Consider the following 27,564-nt stretch of genomic DNA (forward strand, 5'->3'; position numbering starts at 1 on the left):
AGAATTTACCCCATTCACACTTGGGCCCGATCTACACCAAGCAGGATATAATACTTTAAAAACGTTATGAAAACGGTATATGTAATGTGTCCTGGGCCTGAACAGTTGTCATAAACATTATAAACCGTTATAAGCAGTAGTGTAGATCCTGCCTTAGTGAACTTGAATGTGAACACGAGCGCAGTCTACAGTGAAAGCTTGTACATTCCTGAGCTTGTGGTGCTGTTAGTGGAAGGCAGGGGTATATGTTTGAAAAATATAGGAAATCGAAAAATAAATATACCAATATGTACATTAAAAACTATGTATTAACATTCTTTAATCAATGGAAAAAAATTGTGCCATTTGGGATGTACACCCAAGTACTTTGTGATTTTCATGAGGGAAAAAAAACAAGCTTGTAATCTGATATGGACATGAGTCAGATGAGGCTTCAAGGCAGAATTTGAAGGACCTTGATGAGCTCAGGTTTTGCTGATTTCCATAACCCTGGTATGAATGTAATAAATACTTGGAAAGAGGTTCCATTGGAATACATGGGGCTTACTCCCATGGGAGTAGAGTTATGACTGGAGGGAAATGGAGCAACTTGTGCATGTTGCAAGGTAGCAATACATACATACAAATCAACACAGTTTTAGAAAACACATTCCACCCAAGAGATACAAATATACAAAATATCGAGCAACTATTCAATGTCCCCTATGTCACCTTAGATCTTACTTTTTGATGTGAGATGCAGCTCTGCCTCTGCCACCCACAGTGTCCTTTCCTAGTACACTGGCTTTCAAGCTTAGTTATTTCAGTCAGTAAAGCAATTCCAGACAATGTCTCATGATGTAACCAGTGCTTATGAGGACCGTTGCCATGTTAATGTTAGACATAGCATTTAGAATGGCATCCTTTACTGAAACAGTTTTGTTCACAAAAACAAATGCTTTACTTCCATGGAGTTCTTCTTAACGTGAAGTTACTTGTGAGTAATCTCCCTTGAACTCACTGGCAAAGTAAACTCAGGCTGTAAAGCTGAGATAAATAAGAGGGGTGAGGTTTGCTATACACAAATGTCGGCATGAAGCCTCTTCAGGATAATGGATTAAAAAGACATAATTATGAGAACCAGCTTAGAGGGCAGTTAGAAGAACATGATGCAGATTTGTTGTTTGGCAAATCTACAAACAGGGCTCATGTGGAGCACTAAAAAAATGGATGGAACGGTGATCAGTTCAAAGAGAGCACATCAGTTGTTACAAAATGGTTTTTATCAGCTTGGGTGAAAAAGGTATAGTACATTAATTTGGAGCCAGTGCAAATGAGAGGGATAAAATAACTTATTAGAAGATCAAGAGTAGGAGATCACACAACAGATTGATTGGGTAAGTATTTGTTTTTGCGGAGAAAATAGAAACATACAACTGCATCCTCAGGAGTCAAATCAATCTAAACGACAACAAAAATGGGAGTGAATGTGGATTAGATTAGTGGTGGGGAAAAATTAATGGAGAAGCATATGGTAAAACCAAATTATAGCATAATAGTGTCAGGCGGCGCTGCCCCCACAGACCATCTTACTCAGCACCAGCAGAAAATGGGTGATTTACGGGGGCTCTCCACGGAGCCCCCGCTCCACTCTGCACCTGTTCCGCAAATTGCGGATCGGGCCCACTCCATCCCACCTCGATCCACCTAGGGTCCGCTCCGCTCCATTGCTGAGCTCTGGCTCTGAATCGGAGCTCCACAGAGGTGGGGGTGGCGCCAAGTAAGGCTCCCCTCCCTCCTCCCCCCTTACCTGCATCCGTCCCGGCCCGTTGCCAGCTTCACTAGAGCCCGCAGCTCAACCAGGAACTGTAGGCCTCGCTTGCAGCCTATAGTTCCGGGTTGAGCCGCAGGCTCTAGTGAAGCTGGCGACAGGCCTCAATGGACCAGGTAAGTCCCTGTCCCCTTACCTGGCTCCGCCGCCGTCACTGCATCGACTGCTGTGGTGGCAGTGGCGCCAAGTAAGTCCCCCCTCCCTCCTCCTCCCTTACCTGCATCCATCGCGTTCCGGCAGCAGCTTCACCAGAGGCCAAGGATTCAAACAGGAAGATGAGGCCGCAGCTGCAGGTAAGACCTCGGACACAGGTAAGACCACCCTCCCCTTTGCCCCCTTACCTGGCTCTGCTGCCCCCACCGTTCCGCCCCCTCCCTCCTCCCCCCTTACCTGCGTCCATCCCAGCCCGTCGCCAGCTTCACTAGAGTCCGCGGCTCAACCAGCAACTGTAGGCCCCGCTTGTGGCCTACAGTTCTGGGTTGAGCCATGGGCTCTAGTGAAGCCGGCGACAGGCCCCGCAGCTGCGGCCTGGTCTTCCTGTTTGAGTCCTCGGCCTCACGTGAAGCAGCCGCCAGAATGCAGACGGACGCAGGTAAGTCCCCCCACCCCCTTACCTGGCTCTGCCACTGTCATCGCATGGGTGGCAGCGGCGGCAGGGCCAGGTACACCCCCTCCGCCTCCTCCATCCCCCCTTACCTGCGTCCGTCTGCAGTCCGGCAGCTGCTTCAACTGAGCCCGAGGACTCAAACAGGAAGACCAGGCCACAGTTGCGGCCTGGTCTTCCTGTTTGAGTCCTCAGGCTCAGTTGAAGCAGCTGCTGGACCGCAGACGGACGCAGGTAAGACCCCCCCCCCTACCCCTGCCCCCTTACCTGGCTCTGTCACCGTCGCTGCATGGGTGGCAGCAGTGGCAGCAGGGCCAATTAAACCCCCCTTACCTTTTTTGGCAGAGCTCCAGATCGAGGTGAAGGATCCGCCTTCATCTTGATCCGCTCCACGAAGAACCGCTGCTCCCCCAATCCTCTTCGCCTCCGCCTTAAGGGGAGGCGAAACACCCCGATCCGCTTCTGCTTCTCTGATCTGAGGAGAAGCAGAGCACAGCCCTAATTTACAGAAAGGTGCCAAATAGCAGTAGTATTGTATAATAATGTACCTGCCAGCTGCTTCAGTTTAATTGGAACACTTCTTGGGTTTATACATAATCTACATGTTTATTTAAGATGCATTGATCTGGAATAACCATCACCTGCCATTCTGTATTCACAACCATTATTGCAGGTTAGAATTCCTGCTCAAATTATTGATCTACCTTTAACCACCGATCACATGTGCTAAATGGTTTAAGTGGTTTAGAGAGGAGTGATGGATCCATGTAACAGGATATTTATATGCACCCTCAGTTTCATGAAATCTACCATCTTATTCTAATTGGGGCTGTTTGAGCTTCAGTACATACAGCATAGCAACTTTTGATGCAGCAGCCAATCAAATGGAACAGTGACTACTTCTGTCAGCAGGAACCAGATGAAAATGGCTATCTTCAAGAAAGACTAGCAAATTGGTGGATAACTATAGCTCCCTAATGGCCAAGTATCAGAAACTGCTGACCACTGCCCCCATGTGGTGAACTGTGTCAAGGCATGGCTGACCACTGCCTCATGTGGTGAGCTGCGTTACTGAAGCTTCTTTTCCACGAAGAATCTTCTGGACTGACTCCACCCAGGCTGGCCATTGTCTCTTCCTGGGCTGGAAAGAGTGTAGGAGGGCTTCCTGTCTCACTTGAAGTTTGCTTGAGCAACAAGATCTACCATAAAGACTGATCTCTTCCGGCAGGCCTACCCAGCTGAATTTTAAGATGCCTTTTTTAATGGTGTGCTGCTTTTAATGATGCACTGGTTTTAAACATTTGAATTAGTTTGTATTTTATGGTGTATTTATTTGTGTTGTACCCCACCTCGATCCAGAGGGAGAGGCGGATAATAATAATAATAATAATAATAATAATAATAATAATAATAATAATAATACTTGAACTCTGGAGTGTCTGGTCTTGCTCTTCAGATCTGCCTCCTGCCTTCTTATTTGTGCTCTTCATGCCTGACCCCTAGATCCAGATTTGCTCCAGACTGCTGACAATGGCTCTCACACCAAGTCCTAAATGAAGAATTTGATACCAAGGTCTAGCAGAAAGGATTTATGAGGCATATCCCTGCAAACCTAAGAAAACTTTGAGATTGTTGACTAGGATTTATTTATTTATTTATTTATTTATTACATTTCTATACCGCCCAATAGCCGAAGGATCGGGAAGGCATGATTAGAGATATCCATACAGTAGAAAAAGTACAAGGTGGACCATTTCCTAAGAACTAGAATGTAGGGAAGACCAGCTCAGTAGATTTATGAAAGTATGGAGGAAAAGCATGATTGGCAAATATATATGGTATATTATAAACCATTATAATGGGGATCAGGTGCTTACTGCTATGATTTGGCAGGGGGGTTGTATGTAAGTTTCATATCCATAGCATAATGCAGTGGTGGGAGCTAGTTTGTGCTGGGTGCCAGATGTCCTCCACCCAGTCCTACGCAGGCTGAATGACATCAGGGGGTGGGGGACGTCACCTGCTGATGTAATTTGATCTATTGATATGCAAGGTGGATCCATTATTGCATCATGTTGGCCCAGGACTTAACTTTGCTGTGCGTAACCTCCCCTAAGGACCTTGCTTTGCTGCGTACAGAAAAGAAGTATATGAGAGAGCTGATATCATGCATGTTCCAGGCCAATACAGTTTTGTGTGATAGTGTGTAGTATTCTTGTAATGAGTGGCTATTTCATATAAATAGAGTCCTGGAGTTAAACGTGGAGTAAGAAAACTGTAGGCTGTTTTACAGATTGGAAGTCTTGCTGTGAAAGAGCTGAGCTAATGGCTTCACTACTTATCAAAAAGCCACAATCAAGAAATGTGGAAAGCCAGTGTATTTTTCCCACCATTTTCAGTGTTTGGAATAGGTTCATTAATGTTAACGAGATAAACACACACTTTGAGAATAAAATTAGATCACTTAATGCGCAGAATCCAGCAGAAAATCTTAGGCCTCTGGCACCGTAGAATATAAAGCATGATGCTTCCAGCAGGGCAAATGCTACCACTTTTTACATGAGTATGAATATTCCAGGCTCAATGAGATTAGAGTGACTGTAGTATACAACTCCTTGATGTAGGATTTGGTGAACACTGAAGACATTAAAACCCTGATTCTGAGATCTGGGGATGTGTGTGCTTTTAATGAATAAATGCAGTTCTGCATATGTGACTATGAAAAGGAGCATATTATTATTATTATTATTATTATTATTATTATTATTATTATTATTATTTCTATTTTTATACCACCTCATAGGCGAAGCTCTCTGGCTGGTTTACAAAGATTAAAACATTAAACATTAAAAATCAGTATACAGAATTTAAAACCATAAAAACAGAGAGCATACAAAGACAACATCCATTGAAAAACAACTTTTAGCCAGACCTAAAGATAGATCTGGGGTCAATTAAAACTCAACATATGCTGCTAAATGCCTGGGAGAAGAGAAAAGTCTTGACCTGGCACCAAAAAGATAATGATGTTGGTGCCAGGAGGGCCTCATCAGGGAGATTATTCCATAATTGGGGAGCCACCACTGAGAAGGCCCTCTCCCTGCTCCCTTTCCCCCAAACACTGATTGCTTGGTAGTTTCCCAGTATTTGTGCATTTTCACCCATTCTAAAGGTTGAAATTCCTATCCTAAGGATTGGTTACTGGCAGTCAGAGCATTAAGCTTCAATATGCTGGTATTCTTTGGAGTTTGTCCCAACCCTTTTTTGGCTTTGGGTCCCGCCCCTTTCCTTTGTATCTGCTAACTACTGGAATGTGCCTCCAAAAGCTTTCCCAAAATTGAATCTCCACCCATGTATTAGCTAGGTTTCCTTTTTTTTAACTAACTGATGGCTACCTTTTTATAACAAATACGAAGGTGTTCTAACTCAGATTCCATCCTGTAGATATTGAATTAAATAGATAGATTTTTCTTTACTTTTCTTTTTCCTAAAGCTTTTAAAACTTGATGTTGTGCAGACTTTATACTGTTAGTTTTACCCTACCCTGTGCCTGCTTACCCTACCCTGTGCCTGTTTGCATTCTCTTCCCCCTCCTTATTGTTTTACTATGATTTTATTAGATTGTAAGCCTATGCGGCAGAGTCTTGCTATTTACTGTTTTACTCTGTACAGCACCATGTACACTGATGGTGCTATATAAATAAATAATAATAATAATAATAATAATAATAATAATAATAATAATAATAATTTACAGCCAAGGCACATACATATTCCTTGTGTAATTACAAACATACAAGTATGTAATTACACACAAGGAACTAGTTACACACAATTAAGAATGTGGGCCCACCATGACCCTTGATCCACTCCCCTCCTGATATTCACTCACCCAATCTGGAGTGGGTTTTTTTTTTTAAAAAAAAAATCAAACAAACAACCTCCACTTGTTCCAATGGGAGGTGTTTTTTCTTTTTCTTTTGAAAACCCCTGTAAGGGAGAGTGGCAAAAATAATAGAGGGGAGCAAGTGGAGGACATTTGAACCTCCCCTCTTTGCACATGGTGGTCCTGATCAGGGCGCACACCCTTATTTGTGGGTAATTAAAAGATATAGGGGGCCCTGCACACTGTCTTCAATTTAATGTGTAGCTTTGCTCTTGAAATGCATTTCATGTTATATGTGAAGGAACCTGTGGTCCTCCAGACCCCACTATCCTTGACCATTGGCCAAGCTGGACAGGGCTGATGGGAATTGATGCCAAAAATCTGGACAGCCACAGGTTTCCCACTCCAGATACGTACATTTACCCTGAATGATGTTCTTTTGGAGTTGCAGGTATTCCATTACGTGCATGGAGCTTTTCCACCTGTAGGATTTTCCTGTTCATTCAGTGGAGGAGATGCAAACTGAGAGCATCAGACCACAATCTGACTAGCATTTCCCCTAAGGTGGATATTTTATGTGTGCCCAGAATTTCTGAAGGTGGAGAATTCTAGCATGTGATTCCATGACTGTAATCTGAAGTGGTAGAATCCAGTAAAGCTCCACTGTATGTTTTTACTGCATGGCAGAGCACAAAGATAAAGCTGATTCCTTCCCAGTGATGGCATGGCAACAAGGGAATGGTTTTGGTTTTTGCCTTGTCCACTGGTGACAAAGAGAGGAAAGTTAATTAGGAAAGTCCCCCTTCCATTTCTATCCAATCTTATAATCTCAGTATTATTCACCATCAATTCTTTCTCTTCCTGCATAAATTGAGGGAGAAGGTGAGGAGTGAAAGGCATTACATTGATTTTCTTGACATTTTAACCATCGGCAGCAACAGTAGCAACAACAAATGATATTCGCAACTGAAGTAGCAAGGTCATGACAGAGCTTCTGGATTTAGCATCCAATCCATCAATAATGATGAAAGATTATGACTGCTAAAATAAGTAACAAAACTTATTTAAATAATATAAATAAACCACAAAATGAGTTTGGTAATTTTAATATTTTAAAAGACTATAGTTGCCTGTAGTGCAATGCTATACATCTCTACTACTCCAGTGAGTTGAATTAGGTTTACTTGCAGAGAAGTGTGTTTAGGATTTTTGCTGAGTTTAACATTGTCCTATAATTGTGAAGTGCAATAATTTGAGCAGGAACCTTATGAACAGGAACAAAATTGTTAAATTTCATTCCTAGTAGGGAAGTACTCGCTGTCCCTAACTTTACTGGGGAAAGGAAATTTAATTAAGAGATAATCTACCAAAGTGGGTTTTAGAGAAAGTGGGTAGCCTTGCCTAAAGAATTTGGTTTCTGTTACCCATTTTCTGATGTTTCAGAAAAAGCCTACATTAATTATGGGCTTTTTCTTGATAACCTATTCTTCCATTTCTCTTACCTGCAGATTGAATCCAGAGATGTTGGAGATGTGTATAAGATTCGGGTCAGCTGTGATGATATGCCAGACTTTGAGGGCTGGCATTTGAAGTCTTTTGAGATGCAGGAGCTACACACTAATCAAGATGTGAACTTTGACTGTAGCTGCTGGTTCTCTCTTAGCCGAGAACACCGAGAGCTGGTGAAAGAATTCCCTGCAGTGAATGAAAACCAGAAAACTTTACCAGGTAAAAATAGCAGAGAAAGCAGACAATGTGAACTAGCCTTTGAAAGAAATCAGCACAGCAAAACTTGTGTGTGTGTGTGTGTTAAATTCCTCATTGCTTGAAAAATACAGTGATTCTCAGGCAATGATTCACAAGTATTCAAATGCCTCTTAATTAAATGAGAAACCATATATAACAATTGTGTTCTATGCATAACTCTGTTTGTAAGCTAGAGAGCTATAATTATATTGGTAAAGGATAAAGCACATAATTCAGAGAAATGGAAGTCATTTTTGGTAGATTGAGCACTGAATTCTTTTGCTTATCTGTACTTGAATGGCTGAAGTGATGATCAGGAATTGTTTCCCTGTGTAATGATTTAAAAAATAGCTTTAATTCTCAGGGCATTTCTGTAATGTTTTACAGTTCAAATCCACTGGAGGTACCTACTCTTTTAATTGCTTCATTGAGCATTGCCAACTGCAAATACAAGTAAAATGTCTTGACTATAACTAACTAAGTGCTATTAAAAATAGAGATTTTGCCAAGACTCCTACTTGCTAGATGTGAAATACAACCCTCATAATTGGTCTCTAACTCTGATTGAAATCTAAAGAAGAATTCAGCTCCATCTCTCCACTTAGCCCCCAAACTCCACCCCTCCTTCTGTCCCTCCTGATATCCAGCAGATATCAAAGCTCTCTCTCCCTTTTCCTTCTGCCCTCTTACCTGGCGGCGGCTGCTGCTGCTTCAGTGGCAAATGGGAGGTATAAGTGTCTCCAGGGACCAGTCTTGGAAAAATCAACATTTCCAACATTCCTAGTGCCATACATGGACATCAATGAAGATGTGGTATAGGCAGTGTTATATATTGGGATCCCTGGGACTACATCGGGACTAGAATTCTTCTCCGAAGAGGTCTGTTGCTCTTGGCTGTCCATGCAGTTCTCCTGCTAAAAATCTGGGCTATGGAACTGACTGGCTATTATACTTGTAATAATACTCTACCTTTCTACCCATTGTGCCATGGAGAAGGTGTTGTCAACTTTTCCTGGCCAACTGTTTGCATGCAGAGCGAGGTATGACCTGGGATAGGTGATGTCATGGGGCTGTTTGGCTATCACTATGCATTGATTGGTGCCTTCTATTCATGTCTGATGTGGAGTATCATTCATCAGTGAACCTGTTCGTGATTGCTGTGTGGTGGCTGTATTGCCAGAGACACAATGGGTGGCTGTTTCTGTGTTGCTCTGCTACTAGTATTGTTTTGCTGTCTGTCTTTCAGGGGAGAGGATGTAGGACCACAACATAGTTAAGCCAAAATAAAATCAGCATTGCCTTGGTGTAGAAACCTTTGGTGTAGCAGAACTCGGGCTGGCATCAAGGGTAGGCATGGTCGGGCACCTGCCCAGGACTCATAACCCAGCAAGAGCCTCCTGACAAGAGCCCCTTGGTGTTGCTCCTTCTCTTCACCATTGCAACCTGTTTGTTGATTTGCCTCTTGCTCTGGTCCAGACAAGAATGGTGGTGAGAAGGAGGAACACTAGATGCCACTGCCTGCTTGCTCACTGGCACTCTGCCTGACTATTTATTTATTTATTTATTTATTACATTTCTATAGCTCCCAATAGCCGAAGCTCTCTGGGCGGTTCACAAAAATTAAAACCATAATAAAACAACCAACAAGTTAAAAGCACAAATACAAAATACAGCATAAAAAGCACAGCCAGGATAAAACCACGCAGCAAAACTGATATAAAATTAAAATACAGAGTTAAAACAGTAAAATTTAAATTTAAGTTACAATTAAGTGTTAAAATACTGAGTGAATAAAAAGGTCTTCAGAGGGCGACAAAAGGAGTACAGTGTAGGCGCCAGGCGGACCTCTCTGGGGAGCTCATTCCACAACCGGGGTGCCACAGCGGAGAAAGCCCTCCTCCTAGTAGCCACCTGCCTCACTTCCTTTGGCAGGGGCTCATGGAGAAGGGCCCCTGTGGATGATCTTAAGGTCCGGGCAGGTACATATGGGAGGAGGCGTTCCTTCAAATAACCTGGCCCCAAACCGTTTAGGGCTTTGAATGTCAATACCAGCACTTTGAATTGGGCCCGGACCTGGACTGGCAGCCAATGAAGTTGTAAAAGGACTGGCGTAATGTGATCTCGCCGGCCAGTCCCTGTTAGTAGGTGGGCTGCTCTGTTTTGTACCAGCGGAAGCTTCTGGACCGTTTTCAAAGGCAGCCCCATGTATAACGCATTGCAGTAATCCAAACGAGAGGTTATCAGAGCATGGATAACTGTAGCTAGGCTATCTCTGTCCAGATAAGGGCATAGTTGGTATATCAACCTAAGCTGATAAAAGGTGCTCTTTGCCACTGAGTTCACCTGTGCCTCAAGTGACAGTTCTGGATCCAAGAGCACCCCCAAACTACAGACCCGATCCTTTAGGGAGAGTGCAACCCCATCCAGGACAGGGCAAACATCACCTCGCCGGACAGATGAACCACCCGCTAACAGTACCTCCGTCTTGTCTGGATTGAGTCTCAGTTTGTTAGCCCTCATCCACTCCATTACCATGCCCAGGCACTGGTTCAGAACAGTCACTGCCTCACCTGGGTTTGATGAAAACGAAAGGTAGAGCTAGGTATCATCTGCATATTGATGACACCTCAGTCCACATCTCCGGATAACCTCCCCCAGCGGCTTCATGTGTATGTTAAACAGCATAGGGAATAAGATAGAGCCCCATGGAACCCCATGACTTAGGAGCCACGGCACAGAGCAATAATCCCCCAGCACCACCTTCTGGAATCAGCCATCCAAGTAGGAGCGGAACCACTGCAATGCAGTACCTCCAACTCCCAGCTCAGACAACCTATCCAGAAGGATACCATGGTCGATGGTATCAAAGGCTGCTGAGAGGTCCAGGAGAACCAACAGGGTCACATTCCCCCTGTCACTCTCCCGGCAGAGGTCATCCCACAGGACAACCAAGGCAGTTTCCGTTCCAAAACCAGGCCTGAAACCCGATTGAAATGGATCTAGATAATCCGTTTTATTCAAGAGTGCCTGGAGTTGTCCTGCAACCACCCACTCAAGCACCTTGCCCAGGAAAGGGATATTAGCCACTGGCCTGTAGCTGTTAACATCCTCCAGGTCCAGATTAGGCGTCTTCAGGACAAGCAAGCAAAATGGTAGCAATGATGAGAAAGAGGATAAGGATCAATAGCAGCTGGTGACAATGACAATGCAAAAGTAGGAGGGGGCATTGAGGGTGTCATGTCCAAGGGACCTCCAAAACGTGGAGCTGGCACTGAGCAGAACCACTGGAACCTAACCCTAACCCCGTGCTCAATGAGAGAGGTGCACCTACAGAAAGAATGGAGTACCAAAGTGCAAAAAGAAGCATCATGTCGCATATAAGTCTAAATGAACAATTGCATATAGTTCTGTAATAAATGAATGTAAAAAAGTATTAGCAATCCATATAATCACTGGTTCATACATATTTTAGAAGAAGCCACACAAACAGAGAATCAGGATGTCTTTTAGGTCTGATTTTTATACAATGCCATTATATGGACACAAAATGGGGACCTATGAAGAACTGTGTGTGTGAATAAACAATGGGGAATGGTGTATCATTCTCAAATTCATGGATCGGGTAGTCATCTCTGAAGGATCTGAAACAGAAAATGGAGTGGTGGTTAACCCCATTCCCATTCTCTAGGAGAGAGATCAGAGAGAAATTGTATTTAGGGAATACACACATGACCACAATCCCAATTCTACCATATTCAAAAACCTTTAAGACCCCCTAATATGCTGTATAGGGGGAAATTTGGGGCTGTTGGATGCCTGCCCTAATGTGTGTATTAGTAAACTCTGTTTCTTCCCCTCATTAATCTCTAATCTGAAGGGAAGCATGCTAAATGTGCAGCTCTTGTTTTCCCATTTTGGAGTCTCTACTTTTAACAACATATTTCTGCACATGTGATGTCCCCTTCTCTCTGGGTGCCATTGTTTCACTGCCATTCTGGTTCATATGGGGTCACCTACTACACTATTAGAAATAATGATGTTTTTGATAACTGCTTTATTTGGATATTGTATTTTGTTACAGCCCTACCAAAATAGAATTGTTACTTTTTTGTCTCCATCTGTATAATTTTAAGGCTTAAAAGCCATAGTGCTAATGAGCATTATTCACCTAATATTGTTTCTTTGCAGTGCATAAATATATCATCTCTGTACACACTGGAGATCTCTGGGGAGCTGAAACCTTTGCAAACCTTTATATAACAGTTTATGGTGAAAGAGGAGACACAGGTGTGAGGAAACTGCAGCACTCTATCATTTCAGGAGAAACATTTCAAAAGAACAAGGTAAAATGGCCTCAATATCCGAAGCTATTAGTTGAATAGAATGAAATTGACAAGGTGCAAAAGAACCAGAACCATAAAGAGGTATATACAATATTATAAACTTCTTTGTTTGCATGCAACTACCCAGTTACCAGTTTTATTATATTCTCCCAGATAATCAAAATATTCCAACAGTATAAATACATTAACCCAGTTTTTGTGGCAATAACATCTATCCTATTCCTGCAGAATGCATGTCTTGAGGTAGCTTGGTTGTTTCAAAAAAGACTTTGTCTTGAGGAATAAGGAGAATCCAGAAACCTTTTTCTTTTCTTTTTGTTAATAAAAGAACTGGATAGGCATTCTTGCATTGGCTTTTCACAGTAGTGGTATTGCACTAGCCAGCAAAGATCATCTGAAGTTTCCTGAAATGTAGGGAAGGAAAGCAAGTAGCCTTGCCCTTGTGTGAACTTTTTCTAAAACTAGCATGGAATTGTAACACACAGCAGCAGAGAACATGAAAAAGGGTGGAGCAAGGTGGCAAAGTGGTGCAGATACATGGGGAGAGGAGACTGGGTTGCTGCCATTGAGGGCGTCACAATGGGCTCATCTACAACAAGCTGGATATTCCACTATTAAAGCAGTATATAAAAGGCAGGAGCCACACCAAGCAGGATATAGCATTATAAAAGCAGTATATGGTATGTGTCAAAGGGCCCCAACAGTGGTCAGTGCACTTCAATACCGCTATAAAGCAGTAGTGTAGCTCCTGCTTTTTATATACAGCTTTCATACTGCTATATCCTGCTTGGTGTAGATGAGCCCATAGATTTCAGATACATGGAGCATGAAGCTATACTCAGTGTCTAGATCAGAGGACTCCTTTAAATTTTCTGACCAGGTTGTCAGTTCTCATTTGGGTCAGAAGTTGCAATGTATGGGTTCCCCTCCAGACGGTATGATTTCTTCTTCAATCTCTAGCATGAAATCTGCAGCTTCTGTATGTCACTCTTCATACTCAGTGTCAGAAATGGACAGCTGCATTGACCCAGTCTTTTATATTCCTAAATGTTTACTAGAATTGTGATCCTCTATGTTCCAGGAGCCTATTGTGAATAATTGGATTACAGGTGTTACCTTCTGGGTATTAGGAACATGATGGAGATTAATATAATTATATTCAGTGAAATTCACTAACAAGTCTGTATGTATAAAGCTAGAATATTAAAGAAATTAAAGATTCAGGACCATTTATATGATGCCACTTTCAATGGTGATCTCCCCAAAAAACTCACACCTTCACTGTTTCAAAGCAACTACCACTGTGACACATGGGCAGGATTGAATATAGAGTAACCGGCCCTGAAACTTCACAGCATTGGGTTGCATGGCCATAAATGTGGAGCAAATAGTGACTAATAATTGGGCTCTCTAAGTATTTCCCCCTCTTCTGTAATGCTGTGCAACTATGAAGCTACAATCTGCTTAGTCTTGGCATTTAACAAACCTTATCTGCTGTACTTCAGTTCACCAATGGTACCTGAGTGTTGCCATGCCTCCTGTTTGTAAACACTCACCTGGGTCTCACATCCCACCCTGCACTCTCATGAGGCTTTGCATATGTGCAGCTACGAAGGAACAAAACAGGAAAACCAAAATGGGAAGTCCCATAGTGATGACAAAGGTGGGATCTTCCCCCAAAGTATGCCCACCAATGACACATGACTGGAGAACCACAGCAACAATGCACCAAAGTGAAAACACATGGTAAAACACTACTGCAAAAATTCACAGGTTCAGGACTAAAGCCACGATGTGGCTGCAATTTGACAGCTGCATCATATGTCCAAAGGTATGCAAATTCACAGCCGCCATGGAGTAAATATCCCATGTAGATATGCCCTCAGTATCTAGGCATAAACTCTAGATCATCTTACTCTGGATCTAAATACAAATTTTCTCTAAAACTCACTTATATTAAAACTTGCTTAGTTAGTTTTTGGGTTTTTTTAAAAAAAACTTCAGGTGGATTCCTTTTTGATGGAGGCTGTTTCATTGAGCCATTTGAAAAAGATAGCTGTAGGACATGATGGAGAAGGCTTTGGAGCTGGAATATACTTAAAAATGATCACCGTTAAGAAGTCAGAAAACTCAGATAAAGAATGGATCTTCCTATGCTGGAACTGGCTGGATACTCACCTGGGAATCTGTGACACCGTCTGTGAAATTGAAACAATAGGTAGGTTCTTCTGTTAAAACTGTTGTAAACCATTGGAAGTCAAAATCAAGGGAAGAAGGGTGTCAGTTTTCACCAGAAGTACAGTGGCTTAGTTTTCCCAATAAGCTCTCACTTCCGTGCAATTGATGACAACCTTCAGATCCCTTCCTTCCTTCCTTCCTTCCTTTCTTTTATTAAAACATTTGTATCCCACCCTATATCACAAGGATCTCAGGGCAGCATACCAGATGGTATTCTTTAGAGTTAAAAGTGCAAATAATCATACCTAAGGGAGGAAAATGTTTTGTAAGGTAACCACTGGAAGACTTGCCATAGTTTTCTAGCAGACCTCTTGTGTTTTCAGTTTCCTCAGGTGACATTTTGTCTGTAACTGTATGTCTGGGCAAAGAAAAGCTTCATCTGTTGAATTTCTGCCTTTCATGCAGGTGTTAAAGGCACAGGAACCCTGCCATAGAAATACAAATATTCATACAGTTATGCACATTATATAAGCCCTTTAATTCAAGACTGCAGAGTTAATGGCTCAAATGTAGCAGAAACGCACAGAAAGGTTTTCAACACTGCTGTATCTGGCAAATGTCTCTTGTTCAGAATTTACCTTATTATATGTTCACTTGTTAGTAGTATCACACAGCATGTTCCTATTTATGGCCTGATTTCAAGTGTATTTCATTGAAGCCATTTGTTATCTCCACCTGCCATTGACTCTCACACTTAACAGTGTTTGTAGATGATATAGGGGGATTTGGGGAGCATTGATGACTTGTATGAGGACAGTTAATTAGGACTCTGAAGGATGCTTCCTATTTCTTAATAATTAACTTCAGAAAAGACAGTAAAACTCAACTGGCATCAATTAAAAGAGTTCTAAATCTGAGATTTAATTTTTTTGAGGGAAAAAACATTATGGTGTTAAATTCTTGAAGAGTAACTGCATTAACTATATTGATGTGATATTATTACTGAACTGTTGTCATGGTTATAGCAAATCCTACCAACATAGCACTGGGGTAAAATTTAGCCATTTTGAAGTTCCACTGATTTCAGTATACAAGTTTGGTATATGTGTAACTCTCCCATTGAAATCAATGGACCTTAAAAATGAGTTATGAGACCTTTTCTTTACTACCCAAACATTGCCTGATTATATCAATTCACTGTTTTTGTCTTTGACCTTTTTAAAGGTAAAAAAATTACCTCTTGTTCAAAACATCCTCAAATCAACAAAAACTCTTCACGTTTATGGATAATGGATATTATTGGGTCTGACATCAGTGCTGAAATTGATCCTATACACCTTACTTTCAACTTTTATGGAGAACAAGATCGCAAAGAGTTGCCACTTCAGCTCTCAGGAAAGGAAACACAAATCAAAGTAATTTAGTTTCTCTTTTTCCAAAAAGAAACAAAAATATATTGGCATCACCTAAGATAAATGATACAGGAGCTGTGTGTGTGTGGTTTTAAAACTGTAACATGTCTCCCAAATAATTGAACCCATTTTATATAATAACATGGAATCCTGCAACAATTCCCTTGGGAGACAATATTTTTGACCTCAGCATTTTGCATGTGCAGTGATGTGCCTTTAAAAATATAGTAACACATTGTCAGCAACATATTTGCATAGAAACCAAGTTTGATTCACTTGTGCATTGGCTGTACATATTTTCAACTTTTCTTCTAGAGTACTTAGCTCCAGGGCTGGCTCCAGGTTTGAGGGGGCACTGGGCAAAGTGCCCTATGGGGGCCTCCTCTATAGGGCTGGACGGGTTGGCAGGTTCACCTGGCAGCAGGTGGTGGCAGAAACAGCATTCTGAACAGTGGCAGTCACCTGGATCTAGCCACCATTTTAGTTTCCCACAGCTCTATAGAGTGAGGTGACGTCGGGGACATTATGGCAAATTAAAATGGTGGCTAGACCCTCTGTCTAGTGCTGTTTTGAGTGCTAGGTTGGAAATTTGTTTTTAAAAGGAGCTCCATTAGCTCTGGGCCGTGCTGAGGTGCCGGGAGCTACCCAGTACTTCAGGGATGTTGGGTGCTGACATTGGCTCTGCTTACCTCAGCCACTTTACTTACAGTCCACTCGGGGAGGACATTTATTCTATAAAAGCCTGATAGGAAGGAATACATCCCTTGCATTCTTTCTACTGTCACTGCAACTAAATTGGATAGCAGGGCCAAAACATACAGTAAATCCATATCTAGCCACTATTTTTTTCATTTTTACTATAGAGCCGGTACAGGGGGCCTAATCTGAATTTTAACAGCCCCCTGTGCTAGACTTCTGATCTGAATTAGGCCTCCTGCACCTATGCTAGTGCAAAAATGAGGGTGGAGAGAGATGTCGCTGCTAGATACAGATTTAAAATAGTGACTGTTTTGGCACTCATAAAACCAAGCATACCAAAGTGCTTGTTTACAGTTTGCTGAATGGTAGATTATAACTCAAAGGATCAATGGCTTTTAATTCACCCACTGTAGGTTAAAGTGAAGACATTGCTTGGAACTGCTCAAAAAAACATGCCTTTCTTTTTTAAGCTTAAGACAGAGATGGCCTCAGGGCTTTTTCACACATTATACAGGGGAGAAAATGGGTTCTCCATTGTGGGTCGGCAGTTGCGAGCTGCTGCAGCTACCCCTAACTTCTTTATGCACGTACCTGTGTGATGTTCCTCTTTGCAAAAACATGTTTGTTGCAATTATACTTTACATTTTAAAGTAGGCACATAAAAACAACTTAGAGGAGCTCTTAAAAATGTAATTTGCAAAGAGATCCTAATTCTTCAGTTTTCTAGTGGTCATCAAACTGAGATTAATGTTTCCTTCAGTCAATACAGTGTTCACAAACAGTCCAAGTGAATAATATTTTCCCATATAGAAAGGTGCACCAGGACATTGATTTTCATTTTAAATGTTGAAAGTGCCATTCAGGTTTGTGTGTGTGTGTGTGTTGTTATCACGTTGTGGGGAAATTCTCACTTAAAAGCTGATGTGTTGCTTTAGTGATTGAAATTATGAAGACATGAAATATAATGGATAGACAAATTATGTTACACAGTTCTAAATGGGGGCTCTTGACTGCTTTTCTCCCTCTTCACATAGGATGAGCTGACAAATATTGGATCCCTTTACAAGGTTCAGGTATCTGGTGTACATTCTCAGCTAAAAGAACCCTGGCGTTTGGCCATGTTGCATATGAAGCATACAGGCACCAACCAAGAGATGTGGCTAAATTTTGACTGTTGGTTCAAACCCAATGAAGAGAAATGTGTTGAACTGCCAGCAATCTGTTCCAAGCAGGATCCTTTGCCTGGTAAGATAAATCTATTTTCTTTATAGAGGCAAAAGACCTTGGATGCCCCTGCACAGCTGATGTTCACTGTGCAAGCTTCCAAGAGAATGATTTTGACTGTAGATTGTAAAGTGAGGGATATCCTTCTTTCAGTGCATCTTTTTTTCTCCTCTCCAAATCTAGTCAGCTATATACAGCCCAACTCCTATGTATGTTCACTTAGAAGTTAAATCCCACTGTGAGTGTGCATAGGGTTACTAATGCTGCAAGCCTTTGCACATGTTCTAGGATATAATGGCTATTGAATATTAGGACTTACATGAAAGCCCGTTCAGGATTGAGGTGGCAGTCATATTACATGTAAACACTGGGCAAGATCCCAAGAAGCCCACCCTTGTACAAGCAGAAGACACCTCCGCTCACACTACGGAGGTGTTGTGCCATTTCTACCGTAGTACACATATACCACATCCCATAGTACTGGAGGTGCACACTTACCTTCAAGTAGGCTGTACATACTTACTGAACATAACAGATTTTACATCTGAGTAAATACCACTACTACTACTACTACTACTATTTATTTCTTACCTCTCCCTCTGGATCAAGGTGGGGAACAACATTAAATACAATATAATACGTAAAACTAGTTAAAAGAGCTTATAAAACCAATACAATATTAAAATAACAGTCACAACATCTTAAAATTCTTAGGTTTAAAATTCATCTGGGTAGGCCTGCCGGAAGAGACTAGTCTTTATGGCTGTCTTAAACTTGGAGAGAGCGTTAAGTTGACAAATCTCCTCCAGCAGGCCATTCCACAGTCTGGGGGCACCAGAAGAGAAGGTCCTCTGGGAAACAGTTGTCAGCCTAGTTGTGGCTGACTGGAGTAAACCCTTCCCAGAGGACCTGAGTGTGCAAGGCAGACTGTACAGGAGAAGGCAATCCTGCAGGTAATAACCAACACTTTATACTTTGCCCGGAAACTAATTGGCAGCCAGTGAAGTGATTTTAAAGTTGGTAAACACACATAGGATTGTGCTGCATGCCATTAAAAAAAGACAATGTATCAATGTAGTCAGTAAGGACAGCAAAACAAATTGCGCTGACAATGATGAGCAAATGTAGTATGCATCATTTAATATATTGCATTAACTACCTGGTCAGGTGAAATGAGGGGTTGTCTTTGCATAGGTGCTTTGGACTTACTTTTTTCTACTTGAATAGTGTACTTCCAAAGAGGAGTACCACAATAATGAGCTTTCTGTTGGGCATCTCTCTTCCTGGTTCTTTTGTTTTACCTGTATTACAATAAAGAACAACAGCATAAAAGGGGGATGGTAGAACAGAGGTTATGGAATTGTTAATAAAACCTCATGATGAATGGTGATAGTAGGACTAATAGTTGGAACAGGCTGAGCTAGGTTATCTTGCACACAAGTCTGATTGTCTGCAAAAAAAAAAAAAGGCACATAAACTATTGGATACAGATAGGTAAAAACAGAGAAAGAAGCTCCTAAATTAGCATAGTCATACCTCAGTTAAAAAAAAGTAGGCACAATTTCATAGGGGCATCTCTCTTTACACACCCTACCTAACAATCCCTCCTGAAATTCTCTTCCAAAGTAATGGCATTGAAAACAAGCTAACTATAGTTGACCGAATGTTCTTTCATGGTACACTTTCATTATTCGCCATACACATATAGACGCGGTCATTCTCATTTGTCAGATTCACTTTCATTTTAATTTTCCAGACCCAATGCACAACTGGCCTTTAAAATTCTTACTTCAATGCTACAATCCTTTTATATATATATAAAATTCAGATTTATTAAAGCAGTGACTTCATGAAGTGTCACAATATTTGAATCCATCCCCTTTTTTATTATTATGGAGCATTCAAATTGAATAGCAGAAGCTTGTAAAAAGAGTACTAGGGAAAGTTTTAAAATAAACCATTCTTTGTCTCCCACCACAGCCCATTACCTTTATATAAGAGTGACAAATTTAACTTATTTCTTAACTTTGCTAGTATGTTTTCCATTAATCGGTCTTACAGCATGATCCTAAACATATATAACTTGGAAGTAAGTTCTGTTGAGATTAGTGTTCATATATTCTTGGATAAACGAACTGTAAGGCTGCAATCCTACATGCACTTACCTGGGAATAAGTCCCATTTAGCTCAATGGTCTTACTTCTGAATAGTCACATATAGGATTGCCCCGCTCGTGCTCTCCGCTCCTTTGATGCCATGCTTCTCGCCTGCCCAAGGACCTCCACTTCCCTTACTTGGCTTCGTCCTTTTTCTTCTGCTGCCCCTTACGCCTGGAACGCTCTTCCAGAACACTTGAGAACTACCAACTCAATCACAGCTTTTAAAACTCAGCTAAAAACTTTTCTTTTCCCTATAGCTTTTAAATGTTGAGTTTGTTCTGACTCTATACTGTTAGCCTCACCCTACCCGGTGCCTGTTTACACTTCCCTGTGCCTGTTTGCATTCTCTTTCCCTCTTTATTGTTTACTACAACTTTATTAGATTGTAAGCCTATGCGGCAGGGTCTTGCTATTTACTGTGTAATCTGTACAGCACCATGTACACTGATGGTGCTATATAAATAAATAATAATAATAATAATATCACTGTCAGTATGCTTTGATCTGTAATATTACAGTGCAATTCTACAGCTATCTACTCAAAAGTAAGTGCCATTCAGTTCTGTGAGGATATAAGATTGCAGCCTAAAACTACCATACTATTTATCCTGGCTTTTTTTTCCCCCTGGTGCCTCCAGATCGGCTCCCTTTTGAACCATGTATATACATTTTAAATGCACCAAAAAAAAAAAAAAAAAAAAAAAAAGGAAGAAAGAAAAGGGGGAAAGGAAAAAAAAGAAGGCAATGTTAAAAAAGAAAAAAAATGCCAGCAGGTTATATAACTTAAAATAAAATTTCTGTTTATTCTGTTCTGCACTGGGAGACAAAAACTGAGCCTCCTAGTTTCCTGCAGTCTGCCAAAACACAAATATGACAGGAGAACTGAGGGAATGGAATTTTAACATAAATCCATTAAAACTGAGCAAGAGCTAATGACAAGTTTGAGGTCCTCCGCCAATATATCTACCCTTCCACATACCCAATGGCAAACAAATAATTTGATGAAGGCACACACGGAAATTTGGCACTGGATTTATTGCGTGGCTTTTAATATTCTGTGCATGAAAATCTTCCTAAAATGTGTGTTCCAGCATGCCTGCATGGAATCAGAATGACTGAGCTTCTTATTATCTGCTTTTCCCATGCTAAATGGAATGGAAATGTTTCCATTGCTCAGTTACTAGGGCCTGTGCTTTTAGAGCAGGAAAAGCTGGCATTTCCAGTTGCCAATCTAATGGAAACTTCTTTGATTGCAGTCTCAGTTGAAAAGGACAGGAACTGCACCAAAGTACAGTTATAAATCAGTATATATCAATCAGGGATCTCTGGCAGTTCAGACCTGGAGTTTCCTCTGTTGGCATCACTGGTTCTTCACCCTCAGAGTCCATGTCCTTGCTGGACTCTTGGGTCATGACAAAATATAGAATGCATAACACCTGGCTTTACAGAGTACATTGGGAAAGGATCTATGTGTTTTAGTAATGCTCAAGTTAATCATGAGTCAGTAGTGAAATGTGGTGGCTAAAATGGCTGATTCTAATGTAGGCTGCATCAGTGGAAGTATAACGTCCAGATCCCAAGGAGTAGGGATAGCAGACTTCATTTGGAGTACCATGTCCAGACAGTTCAGGGCACCATAATTTAAGAAATATATCTACAAACTGAAATGTGTCTGGATGATCTGGGGTCTGGAGACCAAGTCCTATGATAAAAGGTTGAAGGAGCTGGGTATTTTTGCCGGGAGAACAGACAACTAAATGGTGATATGATAACAATTTTTCAATGTGTGAATGGGTGTCACATAGATGCCAAGCAGATTATTATGGTTTCTTCAGAAGGTAGGACCGACCTGAACCAATAGGTTTGAATGACATGAAGTATAACTCCTTTGCTGAGGGAATTGCACTGGCTACCTATTGGCTACTAGGCCAGGTTTAAGGTTTTGGTACTAATGTACAAAGTCCTAAACAACTTGGGACCAGGATACCTGAGAGAGCGCCTTCTCCATTACCACCCTGCCCGGTCACTTTTGGCCTGATTGAAGTTCTCCAGGAGAAGCGCCTTTAGTGTGGTGGGAACTCCCTGCCCCTGGAAGTCAGGCAGGTGCCAACACTAGGCTACTTCTGCCATCTCCTGAAAACAATTCTATTCAAGGAAGCCTTCCTCAACTGACCAGCCACTGTTTCTATTGGCCCTTTCTTTTAAATTGAACTATTTTAATTTGCTGTTTAAATCTTCTTTCTTTTTACTGTTGTGTTCCTATGTTCCAGAATCTATTTTAGATATTCAGTTGAATAATAATAATAATAATAATAAAATAATAATAATAATAATAATAATAATAATAATAATAATAATAATAATAGGGATCTCAATTAAACAGCAGGAAAAACTTCCTGACAATATGATTTTTTCAGTAGTTGTACACTGCCGCCATTATCAGAGGCAGTAAACTATATATACCAGTTGCTGGGGAACATGGGAGGGAGGGTGCTATTGCACATGTGTCTGGCTTGTGGGGTCCTGGTCAATAGCTGGTTGGCCACTATGTAGACAGAATGCTGGACTAGATGGACCATTATAAACATAATGCCTTGGGAAATGATGGGCTCTCTTTCATTAAGAAGTTTTTAGGTAGAGACTGGATGATCACCTATTAGGGATGCTGTAGCAGCAGATTTTCTGCTTCAATGGACTAGATAACCTTTAGAATCTCTTCTAATTATACGATTCTAAACAGATTCCACTGTGACAAAAGAAGGAGGAGGAGGTGTTGTTTATATTGAGAGTAACAACTGCATGGGCTGAGCCATTCAGCTGTCTTGTAAAAGAATGAATAGAGGGAAATGTCAGCTTTCCCTTCTGATACATCATGAAATTAAGTCAATATATTTGGGTTTTAACCACTTTAGTTCTGTTTCATTTTAATGGGGTTGTACTGTTGATAGTTGGCACTTTGGCTTTACTGTTTCAACTATCAAGCTAAAATATAATGATGCACTAATGTAGAGCCCATGCATTTTAATGAGACTACTTAAGTGTAAATTCCAGAAGGTAGCCATGTTAGGAAAACCACCATGACATCATCACCATCTGTGACTTACAACATATAGCAGTATAAGACACAGATATGGAACTTCCTTGTTGGAATGGAAAGGCAGGGTTAAATGTCCCATGAACAAATAAGAAATCTAGCCTGTACTTTTTACTCGTATTGTTTCTGTAAGCACAGTAGAAGCAAGCCAAACAACATTCAAATTTCCCAACTAAAGCATTTTAAAAAGTAAATTAAGGAAGGGTGTATATGAGCAGGAGCAAATTTCACAGCTAAAGATTGCTTTGTCATATTTTGTTTTGCTATTTAAACATTGCATTGTTTTAAAAATCAGATGCAAGCCACCATGATGACCCTTTAATGGAAAGCCAATGGTATTTTTTAAATGAAATAAATAAATAAAGGGAGTTTTCACATGTGCACCACAGTCCTCTGAATGTTTACCCAGTGGTAAGTCCCACTGTATTCAAGGAGGCTTCTTCTCTAGTGTCTGCATAGGATTGTGGTCAGTTAAAAACATTTCAATAGACTAAAAAAAATAGCAAAATATTTCAGTAGAAATGAGTTTCATGCTGTGTTCTCCTCAAGCTGTCAATGTAAGAGTAAGAGAACCCATGACTGAAACTGAGCCAGGTAAGGGCTGAATTTTCATTACCTTCAAGACCAAGACTTTTAGGTTCAATTCTCATTTCTAGCCTTTTTGCAGCAAAACATTTTGAAACATTACTATTTCATCCCCAAATTCTTTAAAATGTATGTAAAAGAAGGGATGTTTTTCTTTACAAGGATTTACCCAATTCACACCTCCCAGACCCAAATGCATTCAGAAATCGATATGTTTCTGAGTTTGCAATGCATATATGTGTGTGTGTGTGTGTGTGTGTGTGTGTGTGTGTTGTGTATGTGTATGTGTATATTTGTTGTTTATTTGTTCAGTCGCTTCCGACTCTTCGTGACTTCATGGACCAGCCCACGCCAGAGCTTTCTGTAGATACATATTTGACACAACACTCACACATTTGAAAAATGTATGCATTTCCAAAATGCGCAGACACACATTTTAGACCATAGGTCCATGCATCCAAAATTGCATTAAGTGAAAATGTATACATTTAAAAAACATTATGCTAAAATGCATATAAATGTCCATGTGAATGGTTGCTGTTTTTTCTTTTTCTTTTTTTTCTTTTTTAAAAAAGTAAAAAATCACAACCTGTGTGGAAATGGGATGGAACATGCTGGGCCTCAAAAACATAGCGATGGGTGAACTTATCCCGAGTGAATTCATTATTTACTCAGAAAGTAACACATCCTTAATATGAGATTTCATTCCATATATACAACTTTTCTGCACATGCGCAATATCAAGGTATATCTTGAGAACTGTAGTTTGGAATTGCATATTGAACCATGTCGTGCCTCCCTTTCTGTTTGGTTGTTTTCATGTGGCCTGAAGATGTCAAGTGATGTTTCCTTACTGTCACCAATAAGTACATAAGAAGAGCTGTGCTGGATCAGACCAAGGTCCATTTAGTCCAGTATTCTGTTCACACAGTGGCCAATCAGCTACCCATGGAAAACCCATAAGCAGGATATCAGTGCAACAGCACCCTCCCACCCATGTTCCCTGGCAACTGGTGTATATAGGCCTACTGCCACTGATTCTGGAGGTAGCATAGAGCCATCAGTTCTAGTAGCCACTGATAGCCTTATAGTCCATGAGTTTTTCCCGTCACTTGTAAGATGATTTTACCTGGGTTTACCTTTCCTTATGTGTTCTGTTTATGTGGAAAATTAATAAAAGTATTAATACAAAAAAAGGAAGAAGATTAGGCCTTAAGCAAATTTATAATACATTGATCCAGGCTCACTGTAAAGCTAAGCATTACAAACAGATGAGTTTCGACCAATGAGCCAACTAATTACAAAATCTGGTGGCATCATTAAAGCTGTGCCACAGAAACTCTGTATGAATGTTTTTTATATTCATTAGCAGTCCAGTCTGCAACTCTGATCAACTTGATCAGGTTTGTTCAATTTTTGTGTGTGAAGAATCTCTGAAAGCAGCCAGAGGGTGAGTGGGATGTGGGTACTCATATATTTTGGGAGGGTAGAGTCAGGAAGGAACTTACTTCTTCCCTGGCAACTACCTTCTTTTGCTTGAACAGGTTGTTCTTGATTTTAGGGAAGCTTCATGTGAATACGCTAATCCCATATTTTTTGCCAATTTAATTAGGTTATTATTATTATTTTTCTGATACAGCTAGTTAGCAAAATAGCTTCAGGGCATAAAGACATCAGTCTGTAAATACAACAGTGAAGATTTATGCAGATATGTATTTTATTTAGAATATTTATATACCGCTCCCCACTGAAAATTTTTGGAGTGGTGTACAAGGTAAAATGAAAATAAAAACAGAATAAAACAGTTAAAACAAAATTTAAAAAGAAGCAAAAACAGAAATCCAAGGCTGCATGTTAAAGAAAGACTTCTTGGAATAAAGATGTTTTCAGGAGGTGCCGAAAGGAGTACAAGGTTGGCGCCTGCCTGACCTCCAGAGGCAGGGAATTCCACAGGAGGGGTGCCACCACGCTGAAGACTCTTCCCCTGGTGGATTCCAATCAGAGGATGGATCTATGTGGAACCACCAGGAGCAGGCCCTTGGATGACCTCAGTGACCGGGCAGGTTGGTAAGGGAGAAGGCGCTCTCTCAGGTATCCTGGTCTCAAGTTGTTTAGGGCTTTGTACACAAGTACAAGAACCTTAAACCTGGCCCGGTAGCGCATAGGCAGCCAGTGCAGTTCCCTCAGCAGAGGAGTTACATGCTGGAAAGGGACAGCTCCAGACAACAGCCGAGCTGCAGCATTCTGCACTAGCTCCAGCTTCTGGAGCAGCTTCAAGGGCAGCCCCACATAGAGCACATTGCAGTAATCCAGTCTTGAGGTTACCAATGCCTGTACCACCGTGGTCAAGCTATCCCTGTCCAGGAGAGGCCATAGTTGGCGAACCAACCGAAGATGGTAAAAGGCACTCTGAGCCGTGGTGGCTACAGAAATGGGTGTAAGAGTACCCCAAACTACGAACCTGTTCTTTCAGAGGCAGTGCAACCCCTTCCAGAAAAGGCAATGAGCCTGTCTCCTGGACTCGGGAACCACTCTTCCACAACCCCACAGTCACCTCTGCATATCCTATTCTCCATCCTGTCCTCGTGGTTTATATCTGCTTTGGGAGAATGAGAATTTCACTAGCACTTTCTGCCTCCTTAGGGAGGATGTGGCGTTATAGGCCTGTGAGCCTTAACTCCCAATTTCCCTGCTTTTTGGAGTTTGTTTGAAAATTGTAGAGCCTTTAACGTTGTTTTGTAAACTGTAGGGTTTTGTTTATTGAATTTCATGGCTTTGTGTAACGGATGACCACACAGGAAAGAAGCCATATAAATGTATGGGATGTGGTGAAAGCTTCAGCTGTAGTGGGACCTTGAGTAGACATCAAAGAACCCATACAGGGAAGAAAAAAATATTTTTTAAATAATTTCCCAATTTACACTATTTAAAAAATTTAAATTATGACACTTTATAATTTATATTTAAAATTTAAATATAAAATTAAATTTATAATTTTTACTATATTGACATTAAAGAATCCACTTAAACCAAGGATCAGAGTATCTAGCATTTTTCATATAACTTCTTGATAACCCACATATCACATAACTTCCAGATGAAAGGCATCACCAAATGTTGCTTCCTTGCTTGTATTTTCTTGCTATGTCAACTGGAGATCATTGTTAACAACACATTTAGGTATTTATTGCAGAGCTTAGGCTATGGGGCGGTATATCAATGTAATAAATAAATACACCCAGGCTATGGGGCAGTATATAAATGTAATTCCTTATGCCCCCCTTCCTGGCTTTCCCTCAGCCTACACTACCTCACAGGGTCATTGTGAGGATAAAATGAAGAGGAGGATGAAGAGGACTACATGCCTTGGACTACTGCAACTACTGAGGGGCATTGAATTCTATGATTCTGTGAATCTAAGTCTACAGCAACTGGAGGGTGCCAGGTTGTAGCAAAAACTAGGTCCCTTAACCATTTCTCTGGTGTGAAGTAATGTTTTGGGTATAAAATTCATGGATATACATTTTAGAAAATGTTTTCCTTTCATACAAACATAAAGCAGCAGATTTAGCTTATAAGAAGCAGGTACACAGAGAAAGGAACTATTTTCTTCCTTCACACCAGAGTTTTTTTTAAGAGACACACACACACACAAAATCTATAAAAGAAAGCTTAAAATGTAACACTACCTGAAGAAGTTTAAACTCATGGCAGATAGGCCAGGGTTAACCTCCTCTCATTCCTAGTTTCAAAATATTTATTTCCATAAAGTTTAAACTTTAAGAGGCTTGGGTGAGGAACTGCCACCCCAAAGGAAAGTTTGC

The 27,564-nt window shown here is 40.9% G+C and overlaps 1 protein-coding gene across 1 annotated transcript in view; it reads left to right on the forward strand.

Annotated features, from left to right (window-relative positions):
- Positions 1-27,564, forward strand: part of RP1 (RP1 axonemal microtubule associated) — a 221,553-nt gene that overhangs the window by 131,284 nt on the left and 62,705 nt on the right. The window contains exons 32-36 of the mRNA XM_063131303.1: positions 7,809-8,028; positions 12,235-12,389; positions 14,394-14,607; positions 15,792-15,982; positions 17,713-17,923. Coding sequence (XP_062987373.1) covers positions 7,809-8,028; positions 12,235-12,389; positions 14,394-14,607; positions 15,792-15,982; positions 17,713-17,923 — 991 coding nt within the window. The remainder of the gene's footprint in view (positions 1-7,808; positions 8,029-12,234; positions 12,390-14,393; positions 14,608-15,791; positions 15,983-17,712; positions 17,924-27,564) is intronic.

This window comes from Elgaria multicarinata, chromosome 7 (assembly GCF_023053635.1).
Source record: "Elgaria multicarinata webbii isolate HBS135686 ecotype San Diego chromosome 7, rElgMul1.1.pri, whole genome shotgun sequence".
In the NCBI taxonomy this organism is placed as follows: domain Eukaryota; kingdom Metazoa; phylum Chordata; class Lepidosauria; order Squamata; family Anguidae; genus Elgaria; species Elgaria multicarinata.